Source organism: Nerophis lumbriciformis, linkage group LG14 (assembly GCF_033978685.3).
Source record: "Nerophis lumbriciformis linkage group LG14, RoL_Nlum_v2.1, whole genome shotgun sequence".
NCBI classification, from domain to species: Eukaryota; Metazoa; Chordata; class Actinopteri; order Syngnathiformes; family Syngnathidae; genus Nerophis; species Nerophis lumbriciformis.
The window spans coordinates 5,071,014-5,096,323 of NC_084561.2; the positions used below are offsets into that span (position 1 = coordinate 5,071,014).

At 44.5% G+C, this 25,310-nt stretch overlaps 1 protein-coding gene across 1 annotated transcript in view; it reads left to right on the plus strand.

Moving 5' to 3' along the window:
- fbn2b (fibrillin 2b) overlaps positions 1 to 25,310 on the plus strand; it is a 335,304-nt gene that overhangs the window by 182,222 nt on the left and 127,772 nt on the right. Inside the window, exon 9 of the mRNA XM_061976207.1 lies at positions 4,549 to 4,674. Coding sequence (XP_061832191.1) covers positions 4,549 to 4,674 — 126 coding nt within the window. The remainder of the gene's footprint in view (positions 1 to 4,548; positions 4,675 to 25,310) is intronic.

The window sequence follows — 25,310 nt, forward strand, 5'->3', positions numbered from 1 at the left end:
CACAGTGGCGGAGAACAAACTATGAAAAACAAAAAGACTATAAACATGGAACCAAAACTTACTTTGACAAGGGACATGAAGCAGGATCTTAGAGGAATGGACAGAGCATAAATGTGGTGTGATGTCGTCAGGACGAACAACAGAAAATGAATGAACTTAAATACTTATGGACATGATTAACAACAGGTGCGTGACTCAAAACAGGTGCGTGACATGACAGGTGAAACTAATGGGTAACTATGGTGACAAAACAAAACAAAAGTGCACAAAAAGTCCAAAAATAAAACCTGATCACACAGACATGACAACGTCTGCTTTCCCATAATATAAACAGCTAATGATCGAGGGCGAGTTCTTGGTTTCTTATGTGGGTTTATTATTAGGCAGTTTCATTAACGTCCTCCCAGCGCGGTAACAACACACAACAACAGCAGTCACGTTTTAGTCCCCCGTAAAGCAGTTCGTCTGCCGTAAACAGCAATGTTGTGACACTTTTAAACAGGACAATACTGCCATCTACTGTACATGCATATGTGACCCACCCATAATGTGTCACATTTTTGTGTTGATTTATTTATTTTATTTTGTGGTTTGAATTCGTTTTCGGAGCTGTCATTACAGATTTATCAGTATTCACATTGGTCAGTAGGGGGCAGTAGGGCGTTTCTTCCCAATTGAATGCTATCACCTGCAGACCGGAAGTGTCTTGTCATTCTGATGAGCGCGACCAGTCTGTGAACAATTGAAACGTCCTGTGTCCTTTTTCCTCCTGTATAACAGGTTAGTTTTGGTGAATCAACTCACTGAATAATATCCATGTGATCTTTATAAGTTTAAGTACACATTCTGATGGCGGAGCCTAACTCTAAAGTGTTTGTGAGTTGTAGTTTGTATTTGTGAATGAATCCGGTGCACAGCTGCAGTAATCAATACAAAAAGGCGACGTGAGTGCGCAATGTTTATATAGGAACTTCTGATCCTAATTCAGACTCCCAAATTAGAGCTCCCGTTTTCTTAATTGATTTTATAATGTATATTTGTATAATGTGTGTGTTCTGAAATAGTGACAGAGAATAGAACAAGGATGGACAATTCAACCCTTAACTCAACAATGAGTAGATGAGTGTTATGTGTGTGTATATGTGTAAATAAATGAACACTGAAATTCAAGTATTTCTTTTATTTATATATATATATATATATATATATATATATATATATATATATATATATATATATATATATAGCATAATCCAGCCTTAAGTGATCGATAAATGTGTCAGGAGGTTTATTTAGTGAAGATTACGGCAAATAGTTGTTAAAAATGTGCTAACACACAACAGAGTGTGGACCGCACGGCCACTTACCGTACTGTAATGAAGCCCTCCAGCGGTGTAGTAATAAATACTGTAAGTGGCACACATCATAAAAACCTGATCCAGCACGGAACCTGACTTTGGGGTTTTCCCGGCATGAAGCAATGAGCCCCCGAGCCCTCAACCCAACCCCTTAGCCAATAATCATGCGGCGTCATAAAGTTCAGCGCACATAGGTGGGCCCCACTTATGGTATTCTCAGAGGTCATTGACGTTTTATTGGGGTTTATTGAGTTCTTCTCCCCCATTATGGAAGTGTAATTGAATTAGCAGCAGCATGTTGGAGGCCACTGCTGAGTCCTGGGTTTGCAAAGAAGAAATGATGGGAGTTTTGACTTTATTTGGCTTTAGTTACACGTTTCTGCAGCGGTTTGTGTGTCGTCAAACGCAATGGCTACAGTGAAATTATCTAATAAAGTAGTCAAACAAAATTGAAAAAGCTTACTGGCCCGATAATTAAGTACACTTGCAAAATCTCATAAGAAACATTTTTTATCTATGTAAGCGCCAGGGTTAGTCAGTCAGTCGGTTGGTTTAGCTCACAGGTGTCAAACTCAAGGCCCGGGGGCCAGATCTGGCCCGCCACATCAAAGGGTGGAAAAAAATATGTGTTAATAGAGTACCTTATTGTGAACGTCTCTGAGTGGGGGAGGGTTCTCCTGGTGCCGACAGATCCCTCGTTGGGGCGGTATAGCTCGGTTGGTAGAGAGGCCGTGCCAGCAACTTGAGGGTTTCAGGTTCGATCCCTGCTTCTGCCATCCTAGTCACTGCCGTTGTGTCCTTGGGCAAGACACTTTACCCACCTGCTCCAAGTGCCACCCACACTGGTTTAAATGTAACTTAGATATTGGCTTTCACTATGTAAAGCACTTTTGAGTCACTAGAGCGGCGGCAGCGGCGATGACCAAGAAGAACGCGGAGTTGGAATATAATTACAACATTTTATGTACATATTTATATACAGATTTGAACAATTACTGATTCACTGAAATATATTTATTAATTGTGGTTCTTACAAAAAATATATCTTATAAAATATAAAAGCTAAAATGTCTCTTAAAGCTCTGCCCCTTTAATTAGTGAATACTAAATAATTTAACTTTAGCCTACTACTACAACCATATTATTTACCAGCAACATGAAGTGAAACAGAGGCAGAGGTGTCCTGCCACAGTCAGTCAACCTCCTCCTCCTCCTCCTGCTGCTGCTGAACAGGTCGCACCTGTGGTCCGAACTGTAGGCCTACCTCCTCTCCAAGTCGAGCCCTTTTTGGCCGTTGAAAATATTTTTCTATACTCATCTGTGTGAAGGAGTGAACATCCAACATTAGAATTTATTACTAACGAGCAGAAGCGCTCTATGTACAGTGCCGTCTAACCTTAAGCGGCAGCAGCTCAACACATGCAGGGTTCAACGTTAAGGTTTTTTTCTACTTGCCTGACTTCTCAAATCTACTTGCCTCAATATTTTTACTTGTCCTGCCTAGGTTTTTTTCTGGCTGTGTAGTGCTCATGGCTTATATCTTACTAGAATCCTTCCCGTTGACTATTTACAACACTACACAGTATTTATTATTATTATTATCTATAACTACATTTAAATGGCATTGCATACATGTAAAATTAAATGCTATTTCACATTATTTGACCAGTAGCAGTTACACCCATCTGAACAGGTCAGCCACCTGTTTAAAGCCCGATCACAGTTGAAATCTTGAAATGAACGGCCTTTAATGGCCAAAACATTAACCTGGACAACATTTTAACAGCTGGTTGGCTCGGATTTTATTCTTTTCATTGCATTCACATGCTGCAGTGGACAGTGGACAATTTAGCTTCAGTCCACGTGTGTTTATTGACAACAGGGTTATAACCTGGACACGTTAGCTCGTCGGTATGAAAACAGGTGACCGAGTCAAACAGCGGCGGTGTTAATGAAGCAGCGTCAGGCGAAACCGTCAGTAAAACGCTCGGTGAAATCGCGGATTAACGTTAAATATATGACGAGCCGCGAGCGATGCAGCTATAACCTATCTACCTATAACACCTGTAAAAATGAAGCAATGCTACCACGCTAGCAAGCGTTAGCTAGTCGGCTATGAGCCACCAAGCTGCTAACTATCGCCAAAAGGCACCATTTAAGTTTTTTTCCCCATGGCATCCTGGATCAAGGCTTTCAGCAGCTTTTGGACGTTTGAGGTAGAAACGTAGGAAGCGCCATCATTATGAAAAGTAGCCGGCGAGTATTTTGATCCCGTCCGTCCGTCCCTCTTCTTCTTCTTCTTCTGGCCCACCAGGTGAAGTAAGTGCTGTTGGCGGAGTTACAATGCATAGTAGGCTACCGCCACCTACTGCACCGGAGGTGTAACTACAAGCTACATTCACAGACAGTCCCATTGCTTTTATGAGCGGTCGAGTGAGTCAAAAGCCGAAAAATCCATTTGTGGCGGACATAATTCTTTCGTGGCGGGCCGCCACAAATAAATGAATGTGTGTGAAACACTGAATGTATGATCCTGTAACTACTTGGTATCGGATTGATACCTAAATGTGTGGTATCATCCAAAACTAATGTCAAGTATCAAAGAAGAGAAGAATAAGTGATTATTACATTTTAACAGAAGTGTAGATAGAACATGTTGAAACAGAAAATAAGCAGATTTTAACAGTAAATGAACAAGTAGATTAATAGTCAATTTTTACAGTTTGTCCCTCATAATGTGTACAAAATAATAGGTGTATAAATGACACAATATGTTACTGCATAGACTAATTAGGAGTCTTTGTTTGTTTACTTACTACTAAAAGACAAGTTGTCTTGTACGTTTACTATTTTATTTAAGGACTAAATTGCAATAATAAACATATGTTTCATGTACCCCAAGATTTTTTGTTAAAATAAAGCCAATAATGCAATTTTTTTGTGGTCCCCTTTATTTAGAAAAGTACGGAAAAGTATTGAAATAATTTTGGTACCGGCACCAACATATTGGTATCGGGACAACAATAGTACAGAGTATAGTAACGTTTTTGATTCATTAGTACCGCGATACTATACTAGTACCGGTATACCATATTTGCAAAATAACTCATGTCTTTTATTGTATTTTATTTGATTAAATGTAATAGATTTTTTTATTTATCCAATTTTATGCCATTTTTTTTGTCCGCAGACATTGACGAATGCAGCACCATCCCCGGCGTGTGCGACGGAGGCGAGTGCACCAACACGGCCGGTAGTTACGTCTGCAGCTGCCCACGCGGGTACATCTCCAGCACAGATGGCTCCAGATGTGTGGGTGAGTGTCCAGCAAAAACAAAACATTATCGGGTTGTCCTTTTTCTTTTTGTCGTAAAATCCGTCCTCTCCGGGCCACTCGGGCAAATTCCAAATTCCAGAGCCGCTGTAATTGGTTGATTGTCTGGTGGACGTAGGATGATCTGGCATGTGATGAGTCACACTGGCCCGCAGACAAACACACTTTCACAACACCATTTTGCACACGGTGTGAGACGGAAACGCCCCGTCGAACATTACCAGGTGTTAATGTATTCCCCAAGTCAGGCACAACGAAGCACGAGCAGGTGTTGACGTCTTAAGATTTATGCCACAAACCCACAGAACAGGATTTATCTGGAGAAGGCTCACTTAGGATATATTATCGGGTCGTTCTGCGTTCATATATCGGATTACATTAGGCGGAAAACAAACGTTCACGTTCTCAATACTATTACAAAAACATTTGTGTACGGTATGACAAAATATAGGCTATATAACTCTTGTCATCCTAATGACGTCTGGTACGGTGGCGCTGTTACTAAGTTAACCCCTTGAGTCAGATTCTCACATAGCTCACTGCGCCATATCGTGCATAAGTCATTGAGTAATTGTCTTAATGATTATAAAAAGTTGATGATATCTGTATGACATGTATTCTAGCATGTCTTCCGAATCTTTTCAACACAACACATAGGGCAGGGGTCGGCAACCCGCGGCTCCGGAGCCGCACGCGGCTCTTTGACCACTCTGATGCGGCTCAGCTGCATTCTTGCCAACCCTCCCGATTTTTCCGGGAGACTTCCGGATTTCACTGCCTCTCCCAGGGCAAACATTCTCCGATTTTCACCCGGACAACAAAATTGAGGGCGTGCCGTGATGGAACTGCATTTTGCGTCCTCTACAACCTGTCGTCGCGTCCGCTTTTTCACCCAAGAAACAGCGTGCCGGCCCAGTCACATTTTGTATGCGGCGTCTGCTCACACACTAAGTGACAGCAAGGCATACTTGTTCAACAGCCATACAGATCATACTGACGGTGGCCGTATAAACAACTATAACACTCTTACTAATATGCGCCACACTGTGAACCCACACCAAACAAGAATGACAAACATATTTCGGGAGAACATCCACACCGTAACACAACATAAACACAACAGAACAAATACCCAGAATCCCATGCATCCCTAACTCTTCCGGGCTACATTACACACCCTGCTACCACCAAACCCCGCCCACCTCAATCTACGCACGGGGGGTGGGGGGGTGTTGTTGATCTGTGGGGGGGGGGCAGGGTTGGGGTGGCGGGCTTTGGTGGTAGCGGGGGTGTATAAAGTAGCCCGGAAGAGTTAGGGATGCATGGGATTCTGGGTATTTGTTCTGTTGCGTTACGGTGCGAATGTTCTCCCGAAATGTGTTTGTCATTCTTGTTTGGTGTGGGTTCACAGTGTGGCGCATATTAGTAAGAGTGTTAAAGTTGTTTATATCGCCACCCTCAGTGTGATCTGTATGGCTGTTAACCAAGTATGAATTGCATTCACTTATGTGTGTCTGCAGAAGCCTCATATAACATGTAACTGGGCTGGCAAGCTGTTTGTTCAAGCTGTAGAGGGCGCTAAAGGTAGTGACATCACGGCACGCCCTTATTATTGTTGTTTGGGTGAAAATCAGCGTACATTCAAGAGAATAGTTTCCCTGAAATTGGGGAGTCTACCGGAAAAATCGGGAGGGTTGGCAAGTATGACGCTGTCAAGTGCCCTTCATATAAAACTCGCGGGCCGCACTAACATTACATTTCCATATTAAGGTGTGGGCCGCGTGTCTGAGACCCCTGGTTTATACATAGCACAAAGCAAAAAAAAACTTTGTATGTAGTGTTATTTCATTTTAAATTTCAAAAGAGTTTTGTGGCTCCCATTGTTTTCTTTAGTTTGTGGAAACGGGTCAAAATGGCTCTTTGAGTGGTAAAAGTTGCCGACCCCTGACATAGGGGCTTTCAACAACGCTATGATGACCACATACTTAATGTGGTGACCTGAACTGTACCTGCATGTCATCCATTGGCATTAATACGCCAACGTCTCAGCCTTTTTACAAGACTTAGTGAGACATCTGCAGATCTTTGCTCCCTTGTTGCATCAGTTAATAGTTTTGTCGTACAATAACTCTTGTCATCCTAATGACGTCTGGTATGGTATGATACTGTTACTAAGTTAACCCCTTGAGTCAGATTCTCACATAGCTCACTGCGCCCTACAAAGCACTCACTGTAACAATTAGCCGTTTAGCCCAGGGGTCGACAACCTTTTCCAGTCAAAGAGCCATTTTGACCAATTTCACAAATTATAGACAACAATGGGAGCCGCAAAAATATTTTGACGGCAAGTATGTGGCTGAGCCGCATCAGACTGATCAAAGAGCCGCATGCGGCTCCGGAGCCGCGGGTTGCCGACCCCTGGTTTAGTCTAATCACCTCGAAATTTGGTACACACCTTTGGAGGACTAAAACGCACATGTGTGTGAAGTTTTAGCCGGATTGAACGAAAACTATTGCTGCTGTGAAGCATCCATTGGCATTAATACGCCAACGTCTCAGCCTTTTTACAAGACTTAGTGAGACATCTGCAGACCTTTGCTCCCTTGCCGCATCAGTCAATATATTTGTCGTACAATAACTCTTGTCATCCTAATGACGTCTGGTATGGTATGGATTGGTATGGTATGGTGGCGCTGTTACTAAGTTAACCCCTTGAGTCAGATTCTCACATAGCTCACTGCGCCCTAAAAAACACTCACTGTAACATTTATCCGTTTAGTCGAATCACCTCAAAATTTGGTACACGCCTTTAGAGGACTAAAACGCACATGTGTGTGAAATTTTAGCCGGATTGAACGAAAACTATTGCTGCAAAACGTCTTTGCAGTGGTGCTAATTGTCTACAAATCCTTGGCAATTTGTCTCATGATTCCTAAACGTTGATATTTATATTACATGGATGCTGTCATGTCTTTAGGGTGAAAAGCTATCAAAAGATGCACACATATTGTGTTGCCTGTGCTGTTAATGTCCTGACAAATACACCACATGGTGGCAATGTTGTTTAGTTAACCCCTATAATTCAGATTCTCGCAGCTCTGCAAAACACCCTCTGTAACTTTGGGTTGTTTAGTCGAATCACCACAAAATTTAGTACGCACTTTTAAAGGACCACCAAGCACACATGTGTGGAATTTGAGTAGGATTGGTTTTAAAACATGGTTGCCTTGAAGAAAAATGTCTATTTATGAACAGGATTGAGCAACGTATCGTCCATAAGTCATTGACCAATTGTCTAATGATTATAAAAAGTTGATGATATCTGTATGACATGTATTCTAGCATGTCTTCCGAATCTTTTCAACACAACACATAGGGGCTTTCAACAACGCTATGATGACCACATACTTAATGTGGTGACCTGAACTGTACCTGCATGTCATCCATTGGCATTAATACGCCAACGTCTCAGCCTTTTTACAAGACTTAGTGAGACATCTGCAGACCTTTGCTCCCTTGTTGCATCAGTTAATAGTTTTGTCGTACAATAACTCTTGTCATCCTAATGACGTCTGGTATGGTATGATACTGTTACTAAGTTAACCCCTTGAGTCAGATTATCACTTAGCTCACTACACCCTACAAAGCACTCACTGTAACAATTAGCCGTTTAGCCGAATCACTTCGAAATTTGGTACACACCTTTAGAGGACTAAAACGCACATGTGTGTGAAGTTTTAGCCGGATTGAACGAAAACTATTGCTGCTGTGAAGCATCCATTGGCATTAATACGCCACCGTCTCAGCCTTTTTACAAGACTTAGTGAGACATCTGCAGACCTTTGCTCCCTTGCCACATCAGTTAATAGTTTTGTCGTACAATAACTCTTGTCATCCTAATGACGTCTGGTACGGTATGGTATGGTATGGTATGGTATGGTATGGTATGGTGGCGCTGTTACTAAGTTAACCCCTTGAGTCAGATTCTCACATAGCTCACTGCGCCCTAAAAAACACTCACTGTATCATTTATCCGTTTAGTCGAATCACCTCAAAATTTGGTACACACCTTTGGAGGATTAAAATGCACATGTGTGTGAAATTTTAGCTGGATTGAACGAAAACTATTGCTGCTGTGAAGCATCCATTGGCATTAATACGCCAACGTCTCAGCCTTTTTACAAGACTTAGTGAGACATCTGCAGACCTTTGCTCCCTTGCCGCATCAGTTAATAGTTTTGTCGTACAATAACTCTTGTCATCCTAATGACGTCTGGTATGGTATGATACTGTTACTAAGTTAACCCCTTGAGTCAGATTATCACTTAGCTCACTGCACCCTACAAAGCACTCACTGTAACAATTAGCCGTTTAGCCCAGGGGTCGACAACCTTTACCAGTCAAAGAGCCATTTTGACCAATTTCACAAATTATAGACAACAATGGGAGCCGCAAAAATATTTTGAAATTTTAAATGAAATAACACTGCATACAAAATTTTTTTTTGCTTTGTGCTATGTATAAACCTTACTAATAATGCGCCACACTGTGAACCCACACCAAACAAGAATGACAAACACATTTCGGGAGAACATCTGCACCGTAACACAACATAAACACAACAGGACAAATACCCAGAATCCCATGCAGCCCTAACTCTTCCGGGATACATTATACACCCCCGCTACCAAACCCCGCCCACCTCAACCGACGCACAGAGAGGGGGGGTTGATGTGTGAGGGAGCAGGGTTGGGGTGGGGGCGGAGTTTGGTGGTAGCAGGGGTGTATAATGTAGCCCGGAAGAGTCAGGGCTGCATGGGATTCTGGGTGTTTGTTCTGTTGTGTTTATGTTGTGTTAAGGTGCAGATGTTCTCCCGGAATGTGTTTGTCATTCTTGTTTGGTTTTGGTTCAAAGTGTGGCACATTATTAGTAAGAGTGTTAAAGTTGTTTTAAATGGCCACCGTCAGTGTAACCTGTGTGGCTGTTGATCAAGTATGCCTTGCTGTCACTTACGTGTGCAAGCAGAAGATGCATATAACAAGAGGCTGGGTTGGCACGCTGTTTATACAGATTGTAGAGGGCGCTAAATGCTGTACCATCATGGCACGCCCTTATTATTAATGTAAGGGTGAAAATCGGAGAATATTAATCCCGGGAGTTTTCTGCAAGAGGCACTGAAATCCGGAAGTCTCACGGGAAAATCGGGCGGGGGGGGGGGGGTCGGCAAGTATGCGGCTGAGCCGCATCAGACTGATCAAAGAGCCGCATGCGGCTCCGGAGCCGCGGGTTGCCGACCCCTGGTTTAGTCGAATCACCTCGAAATTTGGTACACACCTTTGGAGTACTAAAACGCACATGTGTGTGAAGTTTTAGCCGGATTGAACGAAAACTATTGCTGCTGTGAAGCATCCATTGGCATTAATACGCCAACATCCCAGCCTTTTTACAAGACTTAGTGAGACATCTGCAGACCTTTGCTCCCTTGCCGCATCAGTTAATAGTTTTGTCGTACAATAACTCTTGTCATCCTAATGACGTCTGGTATGGTATGATACTGTTACTAAGTTAACCCCTTGAGTCAGATTCTCACATAGCTCACTGCGCCCTAAAAAACACTCACTGTAACATTTATCCGTTTAGTCGAATCACCTCAAAATATGGTACACACCTTGAGAGGACTAAAACGCACATGTGTGTGAAGTTTTAGCCGGATTGAACGAAAACTATTGCTGCTGTGAAGCATCCATTGGCATTAATACGCCACCGTCTCAGCCTTTTTACAAGACTTAGTGAGACATCTGCAGACCTTTGCTCCCTTGCCACATCAGTTAATAGTTTTGTCGTACAATAACTCTTGTCATCCTAATGACGTCTGGTACGGTATGGTATGGTATGGTATGGTATGGTATGGTATGGTATGGTATGGTATGGTATGGTGGCGCTGTTACTAAGTTAACCCCTTGAGTCAGATTCTCACATAGCTCACTGCGCCCTAAAAAACACTCACTGTAACATTTATCCGTTTAGTCGAATCACCTCAAAATTTGGTACACACCTTGAGAGGACTAAAACGCACATGTGTGTGAAGTTTTAGCCGGATTGAACGAAAACTATTGCTGCTGTGAAGCATCCATTGGCATTAATACGCCACCGTCCCAGCCTTTTTACAAGACTTAGTGAGACATCCGCAGACCTTTGCTCCCTTGCCGCATCAGTTAATAGTTTTGTCGTACAATAACTCTTGTCATCCTAATGACGTCTGCGGGGTCGAGGTCATGTCCCCCGTGGAAACTGTTCTACGTTTTTTATTTCCTCTCCAAACTTAGAAGAACTGCTGTGTGCATTGGAGCAGTCATGTCGAAATAAGAGCTGACCTTCTTTGGCTGAGTTCAACAGTCCAGGGTGTCGAATATTTCCCTCCACTGAAGATGAGCACTTGGGTTTGGTCACATGGCGGCTCGTGAAATAAACAATGAACGAAAGAATGGAAGGTGGTAATTGAGGAAGGACGATTGTAATTGTAATAGTTTTGTCTCCTCCAACATTTCTGCATTATCCTGTCATACGGTCTAATCGTTCCTCTCAATGTGCATCCAAGCCTTGCTTCTTTTAATCGTGGCTGGGCTCCTTTCCAGTTGTCTGAGAGGGAAGAAATAAAAAGTTAGAACAAATAAAACAGGTGCCAGACGCGGCAGCCCCCGTACATCCTTCCTCACTCTTTGTCCCACTTCCAAATTGGACCAGACAAGCTGTGGAGGAGACAGATAAAGAAAACCAGACCTTACAGCACATCCGACTGATATCACCGTGGAATATTCCGAGCCTGTGATCTCAGGACGCGCCTTCAACCTGGCGTTCGTTCAGCGCCTGTTTCAACAGAGCGCAGACAGACGTTATCAACTGTTGGAAGTTGCTCACAGAGTTTATGTCACCACTTGGTGGCGCTGTTACAAAGTAAGCCACATGGGTCAATGGGGCCGTTAGAATTGTGTTTGACAATTTCTGCCTTCAGCAGCATGGTGGAACAGAGGTTAGTGCATATGCCTCACAATACGAAGGTCCTGGGTTCTTTCAGTGTGGAGTTTGCATGACGGCATAGGTTCTTTCCGGTCTTCCTCCCACCTCCAAAGACATGCACCTGGCGATAGGTTGATTCTTTCTTTATCTTCAATCCTCTTGGCCCCCTTGGGAGCATAGGACGTCTACCATGGATCCCCACCTCACTCTCTTCTGTGATGATCTTCGCTTCTTGCCAGGAGATCCCCATCTTGGTCAGTTCATCAAGAGTGGACCGCCTCCAGTTGAGTTTTGGTCCCCCTGGCTTCCTCTTGCCTTGAGGGTTATAGTCCAGGGCTTGTCTTGCTAGGTTTCTCGGATCCTTCCTCAGTGTATGGCCGATCCATCCCCACTTTCTGCTTTTGATTTCATTTTGAATTTGCTCTTGGTTCATGCGTCTCCACAGGACTACATTTTGCTATCTTGTTGGGCCACCAAATCCTCAGTATGTACCTGAGACAGTTGTTAATAAACACTTGTAGTTTATGAATGAATGATTTGGTGGTTTTCCAGGTTTCACAGCCATAAAGAAGGACAGATTTTACATTTGTATTACTTACTTACTTACTTACTTAGTCCTCTTGCACTTCAGGGCGCGTAGAGCCGCCCATAGCAACCAGGTCTCTCCATCTGGGTCTGTTGTGGGCAAGGTGTTGAGCTTGTGCCATAGTCACATTGCAGGCCTTAAGGTCCTGGGCTAATACATCCAGCCAGCGAGTCCTGGGGGCGCCTCTAGGGCGTCTCCAGCCAGCTCGCTGCGGGTTGAAGTCCAGGATTTTGCGCGTGGGGTGTTCCCCCGGCAGGCGGGTGACATGGCCATACCAGCGCACTCGCCGCATTGCTGCGAGGCGAGAGGCTGGGAGCTGTTGGGTTAGCTCTCTTAGGGTCTTGTTGGTGACATGCTGGCTCCACGTGATGCCTTCTATCCTCCTGAGGGCTCTGGAATCAAAGCCATCTAGCCTGGCCGGCAGGATGTTATTCAGCGGTCATGTTTCCGAGCCGTACAGAAGGACAGAGATGACAGAGGAATTGTAGACCCTCAACTTGGTGTCCCGAGATATGTGCCGGTGTCGCCACAAGGACTGCATTTGTATTGAAGATTCTGATTTTGGTGTTTCTGGAGAGCTGGGAAGAGAGCCATACAGGTCGGAGAGTTCCAAAGGCATGTCTTGCTTTGCTGATGCGCAGCTCGACATATTTATCAGCTCCTCCATCTGTGTTGATGTTGCTTCCCAGCTAGACAAACTCGACCACATCTTCCAGGGGGTGCTCCTCGATTGTGATAGGTTGATAGGATTTGGTGCTGAGCCTCATGACCTTGGTCTTCCCAGTGTTTATTCTGAGGCCTATCTGTTTACTGTGTTCATGCAATCTGGTGGTTGATTGGCAACACTAAATTGGCCCTAGTGCCTGAATGCTGTCTGTCTATTCGTGTTGGCCCTACGATGAGGTGGCGACTTGTCCAGGGTACCCTGCCTTCCTCCCGAATGCAGATGGGATAGGCTCCAGCGCCCCCGCGACCCTGAGAGGGACAAGCGGTAGGAAATGGATAGATGAACCTTTTTTAAGGACCTACTACAATAACACACATCAACAATCCTCTTTATCAGTTTTTCGCAACCCAAAATATCTGTTTCTCAGCTGTGGTCCACATGGGCCGCACTTGTGGCAGTAATGACAATATCAAACAAACCGAAGTAGTCTGGAGCTAAATTCACAGAGAAGTTTCTTAAGCACAAAAATTATGAGCGGAAGTACAAGAACGAATATGGCTGGCTGCAATCGGCGAGGAAACGTATTCCTCTAGAGACCTTTTTGATTGATTGAAACTGCACAGTTGCACAGTACAGTACATATTCCGTACAATTGACCACTAAATGGTAACACCGAAGAAGTTTTTCAACTTGTTTAAGTCGGGGTCCACCTTAATTAATTCACCTATGTTCAAGTTGGGAGATATCAATCAATCAATCAATGTTTATTTATATAACCCTAAATCACAAATGTCTCAAAGGGCTGCACAAGCCACAACGACATCCACGGTACAGAGCCCACATAAGGGAGGGCAAGGAAAAACTCACCCCAGTGGGACGTCGATGTGAATGACTATGAGAAACCTTGGAGAGGGGAGACTGGATGCAATGGACGTGGATTGGGTCTGACATAATATTGTGAAAGTCCAGTCCATAGTGGATCTAACATAATAGTGAGAGTCCAGTCCATAGTGGATCTAACATAATAGTGAGAGTCCAGTCCATAGTGGATCTAACATAATATTGTGAGAGTCCAGTCCATAGTGGATCTAGCATAATAGTGTGAGAGTCCAGTCCATAGTGGATCTAACATATTAGTGAGAGTCCAGTCCATAGTGGATCTAACATAATAGTGAGAGTCCAGTCCATAGTGGATCTAACATAATATTGTGAGAGTCCAGTCCATAGTGGATCTAGCATAATAGTGTGAGAGTCCAGTCCATAGTGGATCTAACATAATAGTGTGAGAGTCCAGTCCATAGTGGATCTAGCATAATAGTGAGAGTCCAGTCCATAGTGGATCTAACATAATAGTGAGAGAGTCCAGTCCATAGTGGATCTAACATAATAGTGAGAGTCCAGTCCATAGTGGATCCAACATATTAGTGAGAGTCCAGTCCATAGTGGATCTAACATAATATTGTGAGAGTCCAGTCCATAGTGGATCTAACATAATATTGTGAGAGTCCAGTCCATAGTGAATCTAACATACTAGAGTGAGAGTCCAGTCCATAGTGGATCTAACATAATAGTGAGAGTCCAGTCCATAGTGGATCTAGCATAATAGTGTGAGAGTCCAGTCCATAGTGGATCTAACATAATAGTGTGAGAGTCCAGTCCATAGTGGATCTAACATAATAGTGTGAGAGTCCTGTCCATAGTGGATCTAGCATAATAGTGTGAGAGTCCAGTCCATAGTGGATCTAACATAATAGTGAGAGTCCAGTCCATAGTGGATTTAACATAATAGTGTGAGAGTCCAGTCCATAGTGGATCTAACATAATAGTGAGAGTCCAGTCCATAGTGGATCTAACATAATAGTGAGAGTCCAGTCCATAGTGGATCTAACATAATAGTGTGAGAGTCCAGTCCATAGTGGATCTAACATAATAGTGTGAGAGTCCAGTCCATAGTAGATCTAACATAATAGTGAGAGTCCAGTCCATAGTGGATCTAACATAATAGTGAGAGTCCAGTCCATAGTGGATCTAACATAATAGTGAGAGTCCAGTCCATAGTGGATCTAACATAATAGTGTGAGAGTCCAGTCCATAGTGGATCTAACATAATAGTGAGAGTCCAGTCCATAGTGGATCTAACATAATAGTGAGGGTCCAGTCCATAGTGGATCTAACATAATAGTGTGAGAGTCCAGTCCATAGTGGATCCAACATAATTTTGTGAGAGTCCAGTCCATAGTGGATCTAGCATAAAGTTAAAGTTAAAGTTAAAGTACCAATGATTGTCACACACACACTAGGTGTGGCGAGATTATTCTCTGCATTTGACCCATCACCCTTGATCCCCCCCTGGGAGGTGAGGGGAGCAGTGGGCAGCAGCGGTGGCCGCGCCCGGGAATCATTTTGGTGATTTAACCCCCAATTCCAACCCTTGATGCTGAGTGCCAAGCAGGGAGGTAATGGGTCCCATTTTTATAGTCTTTGGTATGACTCGACCGGGGTTTGAACTCACAACTTACCGATCTCAGGGCGGACACTCTAACCACTAGGCCACTGAGTAGGTAGTGTGAGAGTCCAGTCCATAGTGGATCTAACATACTAGTGTGAGAGTCCAGTCCATAGTGGATCTAGCATAATAGTGTGAGAGTCCAGTCCATAGTGGATCTAACATAATAGTGAGAGTCCAGTCCATAGTGGATCTAACATAATAGTGTGAGAGTCCAGTCCATAGTGGATCCAACATAATTTTGTGAGAGTCCAGTCCATAGTGGATCTAGCATAATAGTGTGAGAGTCCAGTCCATAGTGGATCTAGCATACTAGTGTGAGAGTCCAGTCCATAGTGGATCTAACATAATAGTGTGAGAGTCCAGTCCATAGTGGATCTAACATAATATTGTGAGAGTCCAGTCCATAGTGGATCTAACATAATAGTGAGAGTCCAGTCCATAGTGGATCTAACATAATAGTGAGAGTCCAGTCCATAGTGGGGCCAGCAGGCAACCATCCCGAGCGGAGACGGGTCAGCAGCGCAGAGATGTTCCCAACCGATGCACAGGCGAGCGGTCCTCTCCGGGTCCCGACTCTGAACAGCCAGGACTTCATCCATGGGACCTGTGTCCCCCCCCTACACAAGATAGAGGGGGGAAGAGGAGAAAAGAAAAGAAACGGCAGATCAACTAGTCTAAAAAGGGGGTCTATTTAAAGGCTAGAGTATACAAATGAGTTTTAAGATGGGACTTAAATGCTTCTACTGAGGTAGCATCTCTAACTGTTACCGGGAGGGCATTCCATAGCCCGAATAGAAAACGCTCTATAGCCCGCAGATTTTTTGGGGGGCTCTGGGAATCACTAATAAGCCAGAGTTCTTTGAACGCAGATTTCTTGCCGGGACATATGGTACAAGACAATCAGCAAGATAGGATGGAGCTAGACCGTGTAGTATTTTATACGTAAGTAGTAAAACCTTAAAGTCACATCTTAAGTGCACAGGAAGCCAGTGCAGGTGAGCCAGTATAGACGTAATATGATCAAACTTTCTTGTTCTTGTCAAAAGTCTAGCAGCCGCATTTTGTACCAAAAGTTGCGAGGATAGTAGTGGCGCCCTCGGTAATAAATCAACCTTACTCATTTAGGGTTAGGGTTGGGGTTGGGGTTAGGGTTAGGGTTAGGGGGTTAGGGTTAGAGGGTTACGGTTAGGGTTAGGGTTAGAGGGTTAGGGTAGGGTTAGGGTTAGGGTTGGGGTTGGGGTTGGGGTTGGGTTCTGTGATACTCTTCAGGATCTAGTGGGAGATCGGCGGACGAGGGTTCAGGAAGAGGAGTACAGCTGACAGGATAGACAACGAGAATAACAAAAGAAGGCTCCAATTGGTAATTCTGAGAGCGAACCAGTCAACGTGGGAGTCATGACGTTGGAGCCAGGGAAGACCCAGAACAACGGTTGCAGAACGTGGGGGGAATGACAAATAATGTAGCCCCCTCCTGGTGATTGCTAGAAAGATACACTAGCCAGGAGACCCCCGTCAAGAAAGCGAACATTCTTTTCAAAATTAAGTTCAACAGTTGGTATTTTAAGAAGCTCCACTATCCCAGAGTCAATAAACTTCTCATCCGCTCCTGAGTCAATAAGTGCCCTGATGAGATGAACCCGTCCCACGGGTCAAGAAAGCATACCTCCATCTTGTAGGCGACCCACTCATAAATCAAATCAAATCAAATCAACTTTATTTATAAAGCACATTTAAAATTTACCACAGGGGTAGCCAAAGTGCTGTACAATGGACAGGTTAAAAGATAAAACGAGTACCGAGCAAACACAACACAACACAAACAGAACACGATAAAAAATAAATAAATAAAATAGAATAAATAAAAACCTCCAAGTCCGAGTCCATGGTTCTCGCCCGGAAAAGGGTGGAGTGCCATCTCCGGGTTGGGGAGGAGATCTTGCCCCAAGTGGAGGAGTTCAAGTACCTCGGAGTCTTGTTCACGAGTGAGGGAAGAGTGGATGGTGAGATCGACAGGCGGATCGGTGCGGCGTCTTCAGTAATGCGGACGCTGTATCGATCCGTTGTGGTGAAGAAGGAGCTGAGCCGGAAGGCAAAGCTCTCAATTTACCGGTCGATCTACGTTCCCATCCTCACCTATGGTCATGAGCTTTGGGTTATGACCGAAAGGACAAGATCACGGGTACAAGCGGCCGAAATGAGTTTCCTCCGCCGGGTGGCGGGGCTCTCCCTTAGAGATAGGGTGAGAAACTCTGCCATCCGGGGGGAGCTCAAAGTAAAGCCGCTGCTCCTCCACATCGAGAAGAGCCAGATGAGGTGGTTCGGGCATCTGGTCAGGATGCCACCCGAACGCCTCCCTAGGGAGGTGTTTAGGGCACGTCCGACCGGTAGGAGGCCGCGGGGAAGACCCAGGACACGTTGGGAAGACTATGTCTCCCGGCTGGCCTGGGAACGCCTCGGGGTCCCACAGGAAGAGCTGCACGAAGTGGCTGGGGAGAGGGAAGTCTGGGCTTCCCTGCTTAGGTTGCTGCCCCCGCGACCCGACCTCGGATAAGCGGAAGAAGATGGATGGATGGATGGAGAATAAATAAAAACATAAAAACAGGTTCACAGCAGGTGTATTATGGGGCGCCATTGCAGGATGGATATCACTCAGTGTTAAAAGCCATGGAATAAAAGTATGTTTTTAAGAGAGATTTAAAAACAGGAAGAGAGGAGGCTTGTCTAATACTCAGAGGTAGGTCATTCCAGAGCTTGGGAGCAGCAACGGCGAAAGCTCTGTCACCTCTAAGCTTCAGCCTTGTGTCAGGGACCGTCAACAGCAGCTGATCGGCTGATCTTAAGGATCGGGTGGGGCAGTAAGGCTGAAGGAGGTGGGAGAGATAGGTTGGCGCGAGGTTGTTTAGACATAGTCATAGGGACAAAGCTACTGATGCCGCCATGACCAAAGGAGAGCCACTAGAGGCTGACCGGGCAATGATGTATGCACCCCTATGGTAAAGGCACAGCCGCAAACTAAGACGTCGAGTCCGCTTTGTAGACCAACGCCGGCTGCCACCTAGTTAGACTTAGACTTAGACTTAGACTTAGACAAACTTTAATGATCCACAAGGGAAATTGTTCAACACAGTAGCTCAATTACAATGACTGAGTCGACCTTGTCCCTGTCATCCAACGGCGGGTGGTAGTTGCAGGATGGAAGAAGAAAAGGATCCACTCTATGCTGAACACTGGGAATGTCGAGGCGGATGTACAAAGAAAAGAACTCCTCCATTGTCAAGGTCTCATCTCTCGTCTTGCAGCCGAGGGTGGAGTCTGGCCAAACAGATGCCTCGCAAGGAAATATCGCCCCAGCTGCTCTCCGCTGCCAGAATGCGGAAAGTAATCAAGTGGTTCGAACTCTATGTCCAGTCAATTGGATCTATAAACACCTCCGTCCGTAGAAAGCATACTGTCACGTTCAAACACTGAGGACATCTATTAAACAAGACAAAAGGGCAAGGAATCAAACAGAGACAGAATTCAATTTGGACTCAATTGAGGAGAGACGGCGTCGACCTGTAACCTCTTACAGTATCTTAGCACGCTCTGACGAAGAAGGTTTTCGTCTCCTCTTTTATTTAGATATTCAATGTTCACGCACCAACACATGTCTCAGCAGGAATGGGAAGTATGTAAAACAGTCATTGTTTTCGGTCACATTGAAGACCAAGAAGAGGAAGGATGGACAATTCAACCCTTAACTCAACAATGAGTAGATGAGTGTTATGTGTGTGTATATGTGTAAATAAATGAACACTGAAATTCAAGTATTTCTTTTCTATATATATATATATATATATATATATATATATATATAGCTAGAATTCACTAAAAGTCAATTATTTCTTTCTATATATATATCTATATATATATATATATATATATATATATATCCATTTACTACCACTTATTCCCTTCGGGGACGGCGTGGCACAGTGGCAGAGTGGCCGTGCGCGACCCGAGGGTCCCTGGTTCAATCCCCACCTACTACCAACCTCGTCATGTCCGTTGTGTCCCGAGCAAGACACTTCACCCTTGCTCCTGATGGGTGCTGGTTAGCGCCTTGCATGGCAGCTCCCTCCATCAGTGTGTGAATGTGTGTGTGAATGGGTAAATGTGGAAGTAGTGTCAAAGCGCTTTGAGTACCTTGAAGGTAGAAAAGCGCTATACAAGTACAACCCATTTATCATTTATTTATTTATTTAAGAGGATGTCTCGGGCTTGGGCTCTTCCTGGATCCAGCTGGGGCAGGTGTTGGAGGACAATGGATAACCCCTCCCCGTCTCCTGACCACGGCTGCTTCAAGAGGGCAGCGGGTCGTAAATAGCGTTGACCTCGATTACCAAATAGTTGGAAGAGAGTTTGTGAAATACTTCAAAGAGAGTTTGTGAAATACTTCAAAGGGAGTTCCTCCGGAAGTTGAGCAGATCCTCCCATCTGTCCGTGTTGAAATCACAGTAGAGTTTCACGAGCCTTCTTCCTCTTGGTGGGCCTCGAAAGACAGCCTTTATCTTCGTATCAGGAACATAATGTAATACAACGTTTCTTTTGTGATAACTTACAAACAATTATTCCAACACATACGCTGGTGTCAGGCCTGCACAAACACACACACACACACACGGACGTCTGCTTCCAATTAAATGTCGTCGTCATCAGCAAACTCCCCTCTAAGTCCTCTGGTCGGTTCGGTCCTGTGGGAGGTTCACATTCAAGTTGTACACGTTTACGTGTACTTGGAAGTGCACACGCGTGTGTACGTACTGTACATGCTCGCACACTGCGCAACCACGCTAATGTTCTAATGGGCAAAAATGTGCTCCACTTGGGACTGATTAATTCCAGACTGCTGGCTCATTAGTGGAAAAAATCGACGTGAGCACACACCCCTCCCCTCAACCACCCCCCTCCAATAATGATCAAGTCTGCACACACACACACACACACACACACGTTAAGTACACACAGTATGCTGCCTCACTGGAGTGATTTCCAGGAAATAGCCACATTTTGACTTCCCAGCATTCCTAACATTTGAGCTGCTGCTCCACTGACCTCCTCCTGTCAAACTGTAACAAATAAACGCCCTTCTTCTTCTACTTTTTCTTCTTTTTTTTTTTTTGGGTGACCCCTTAAATGGCAACTATTAGTCGAGACCATACTTGCCAACCCTTCCCGGATTTTCCGGGAGACTCCCGAAATTCAGCGCCTCTCCCGAAAACCAGAGGTGGGTAGTAACGCGCTACATTTACTCCGTTACATCTACCGTATTTTCCGCACCATTAGCCGCACCTAAAAACCACAAATTTACTCAAAAGCTGACAGTGCGGCTTTTAACCCGGGGCGCTTTATATATGGATTAATATTAAGATTCATTTTCATAAAGTTTCGATCTCGCAACTTAGGTAAACAGCCGCCATCTTTTTTCCCGGTAGAACAGGAAGCGCTTCTTCTTCTACGCAAGCAACCGCCAAGGTAAGCACCCGCCCCCATAGAACAGGAAGCGCTTCTTCTTCTACTGTAAGCAACCACCCGCCCCCGGAAGAAGAAGAAAAAACGCGCGGATATCACCGTACGTTTCATTTCCTGTTTACATCTGTAAAGACCACAAAATGGCTCCTACTAAGCGACAAGGATCCGGTTCATGAAAAGACGCAATCTCTCCATCCGCACACGGATTACTACCGTATTTCACAGCAACTGATATTCCTGTGAACCGCACTGTGGATACAACGGGAGCACGTACGGTGAATATTCGCACCACAGGGAATGAGAAGTCATCCTTCACTGTGGTTCTAGCTTGCCATGCTAATGGCCAGAAACTTCCACCCATGGTGATATTCAAAAGGAAGACCTTGCCAAAAGAGACCTTTCCAGCCGGCGTCATCATAAAAGCTAACTCGAAGGGATGGATGAAGAAAAGATGAGCGAGTGGTTAAGGTAAGTTTAAGTTTACGCGAAGAGGCCGGGTTGCTTTTTTCACGCAGCTCTGTCCATGTTGATATACGTATGTTTGTGATTGCACATTTGCGTACATTTTGGGAGTGAACAGAGTTGTTAGAACGCTGGTTTTTAATATATTATTAAAGTTTGACTGACCTATCTGACTGTTTTTTTGACATTCCTTTAGCGCAGTTAGATGCGGCTTACAACACGGGGCGGCTTATTGGTGGACAAAGTTTTGAAATATGCCGTTCATTGAAGGCGCGGCTTTTAACCCAGGGCGCCTTATGGTGCGGAAAATACGGTACTTGAGTAACTTTTGGGATAAATTGTACTTCTAAGAGTAGTTTTAATGCAACATACTTTTACTTTTACTTGAGTATATTTATAGAGAAGAAACGCTACTTTTACTCCGCTACTTTTATCTACATCCAGCTCGCTACTCGCTACTAATTTTTATCGATCTGTTAATGCACGCTTTGTTTGTTTTGGTCTGTCAGACAGACCTTCAAAGTGCCTGCGTTTCAACAAATACAGTCACTGGTGACGTTCACTCCGTTCCACCAATCAGATGCAGTCACTGGTGACGTTGGACCAATCAAACAGAGCCAGGCGGTCACATGACCTGACTTAAACAAGTTGAAAAACTTATTGGGGTGTTACCATTTAGTGGTCAATTGTACGGAATATGTACTGTGCTGTGCAATCTACTAATAAAAGTTCCAATCAATCAATCAAAAGTGTGAAGGAAAAAAGACCCTTTTTTTATTTCAACCGTACATCCCGTCAAAAGCCTAAAGACTGACTGCACAGTTCCTGTCTTCACAATAAAAGTGCCGCTCCATCGCGCCTGCGCTTTCAAAACAAGAGTCTCCGAAAGCCAGCGCAAACAAGCTAGCAAGCTACGGAGTTTGCCGCCAATGTATTTCTTGTAAAGTGTATAAAAACGAATATGGAAGCTGGACAAATAAGATGCCAAAAACCATCCACTTTCATGTGGTATTAGACAGAAAGGAGGAACTTTTTTTCTCCTCCATTTGAAAACGTGGACGCTATCAGCACTACTGTCTGATTACAATCAATGCAAGTCATCAGAATCAGGTAATACACCAACTTATATTCTTGTCTTCATGAAAGAAAGGAATCTATATGTGTTAAACATGCATGTATATTCATTAAAACACCTTTAACATGTAAGCAAAAACGGCAAAATAAATCAATATAAATTATATACTGTATATATATATATATATATATATATGTGTATGTATATATATATATATATATAAATGTGTGTGTATATATATATATATATATATATATATATATATATATATATATATATATATATGATATGTGTGTGTATGTTACTCATCAGTTACTCAGTACTTGAGTAGTTTTTTCACAACATACTTTTTACTTTTACTCAAGTAAATATTTGGGTGACTACTCCTTACTTTTACTTGAGTAATAAATCTCTAAAGTAACAGTACTCTTACTTGAGTACAATTTCTGGCTACTCTACCCACCTCTGCCGAAAACCTCCCGGGACAAATTTTCTCCCGAAAATCTCCCGAAATTCAGGCGGAGCTGTAGGCCACGCCCCCTCCGGCTCCATGCGGACCTGAGTCCGCTTTCCCACGATATAAAGAACGTCTACAGTAAAGCAGTCCGTCTGCCGTAAAACAGCAATGTTGTGACACTCTTAAACAGGACAATACTGCCATCTAGTGCATTTTGATGAAAGCACTTTTGTGCGTGCCACACAGCAATGCATCATCAGAGAGGGTGTTCAGCATGGTTAGAAAGTTAGTGACAGAGAATAGAACAAGGATGGACAATTCAACCCTTAACTCAACAATGAGTAGATGAGTGTTATGTGTGTGTATATGTGTAAATAAATGAACACTGGAATTCAAGTATTTCTTTTCTATATATATATATATATATATATATATATATAGCTAGAATTCACTAAAAGTCAATTATTTCTTATATATATATATATATATATATATATATATATATATATATATATATATATATATATATATATATACATATATCCATTTACTACCGCTTATTCCCTTCGGGGTCGCGGGGATATATATATATATTAGAGATGCGCGGATAGGCAATTATTTCATCCGCAACCGCATCAGAAAGTCGTCAACCATCCGCCATCCACCCGATGTAACATTTGATCAGAACCGCACCCGCCCGTTGTTATATATCTAATATAGACGATGCAAGGCATTAGTGAGGTTATAAAGCTTTTGCCTGTTAAAGAAAGGAGACTGATCCAATGCAGCACAGACATTCGCGTGCCACGCTGTCACGACCCAGACGCACACCAGTGCGCAATCATATGGGAGCCGCGCTGAGCGCACCTCCAAGCGCGTCTCGCTGCCGGCGACGGCCGGGTATATGGGCCCGACGCTCCAGCGCCATCCATTTTCAGGGCTAGTTGATTCGGCAGGTGGGTTGTTACACACTCCTTAGCGGGTTCCGACGTCCATGGCCACCGTCCTGCTGTCTATATCAACCAGGGTGAGCCCTACCCCTTTCGTGAGCGCACTGCGCGCGGAGTGACCCCTGTTACGCGCCCCCGGCAACAGGGGTGGCGGGCAGGTAAGCTGCGCGGGCGGAGCGCGCGGAGTGACCCCTGTTACGAGCCCCCGGCCACGGGGGTGGCGGGCAGGTAAGCTGCTTACCTGCTGCGCGTGACGCCGGCGGGGTGTCGGTGCGGTGGGCGCGGTGGTGACCCTGGACGTGCGTCGGGCCCTTCTCGCGGATCGCCTCAGCTACGGCTCCCGGTGGGGCCCTCTCGGGGGAAGGGGCCTCGGTCCCGGACCCCGGCGAGGCGTCGGGGGCCTTCTCCGCTCCGTAAAAGTGTCCATCTCTTTTTTTTTTTTTCTTCTGTTGTGGCATATGCTGCAGGTGCCTGCTCGTTTTTCGTATGTGGGTAACAACATTTAACTATGTATATATATTTCCGAATTGGTTTAACTGCCACCCGCCTGAATCTATTTAAAATCGAATTTTTTTTTATTTCAACCGCCCGACCCGACCCGACCCGACCCGACCCGACCCGCGGATAAAATCTAATTTTTTAAAATTTCATCCGCCCGATCCGCGGATAATCCGCGGACTCCGCAGTTGTGCCCGCAAACCGCGCATCTCTAATATGTATATATATATGAAATACTTGACTTGGTGAATTCTAGCTGTAAATATACTCCTCCCCTCTTAACCACGCCCCCAACCACGCCCCCGCCCCAACCACGCCCCCCGCACCCACCCCCCGAAATTGGAGGTCTCAAGGTTGGCAAGTATGGTCGAGACCCCAGCAACCTTTCCCCACTGATGAGCTTCCGCCCGCACAGCATGGAAGGGCCAGGGTACCGACTCGGAGTGCTGTTCTGAGAGAGGAACTATCACCCGGGAAACTTTTCATGTGTTAAACGGTGGCCTGGCTGGACAAAAAGTAAATGTTTTTATTAGCTGGGTTTAACGACTGCCCTTTCTAACTGAAGTGTGCAGCCTGTTGCTACTTTGACCACAGCCGCTAGTCCAGATGTACACCTGTAACGACACCTAATACTGTATTTTCTGGGCACACTCAATACATTTTAGAATAAAATGTTTTTGTCCATCTACCGGACTATTAGCTGCGGATGTCCATCCATCCATTTTCTACCGCTTATTCCCTTCGGAGTCGCGGGGGGCGCTGGAGCCTATCTCAGCTACAATCGGGCGGGAGGTGGGGTACACCCTGGACAAGTCGCCACCTCATCGCAGGGCCAACACAGATAGACAGACAACATTCCCACTCACATTCACACACTAGGGACCA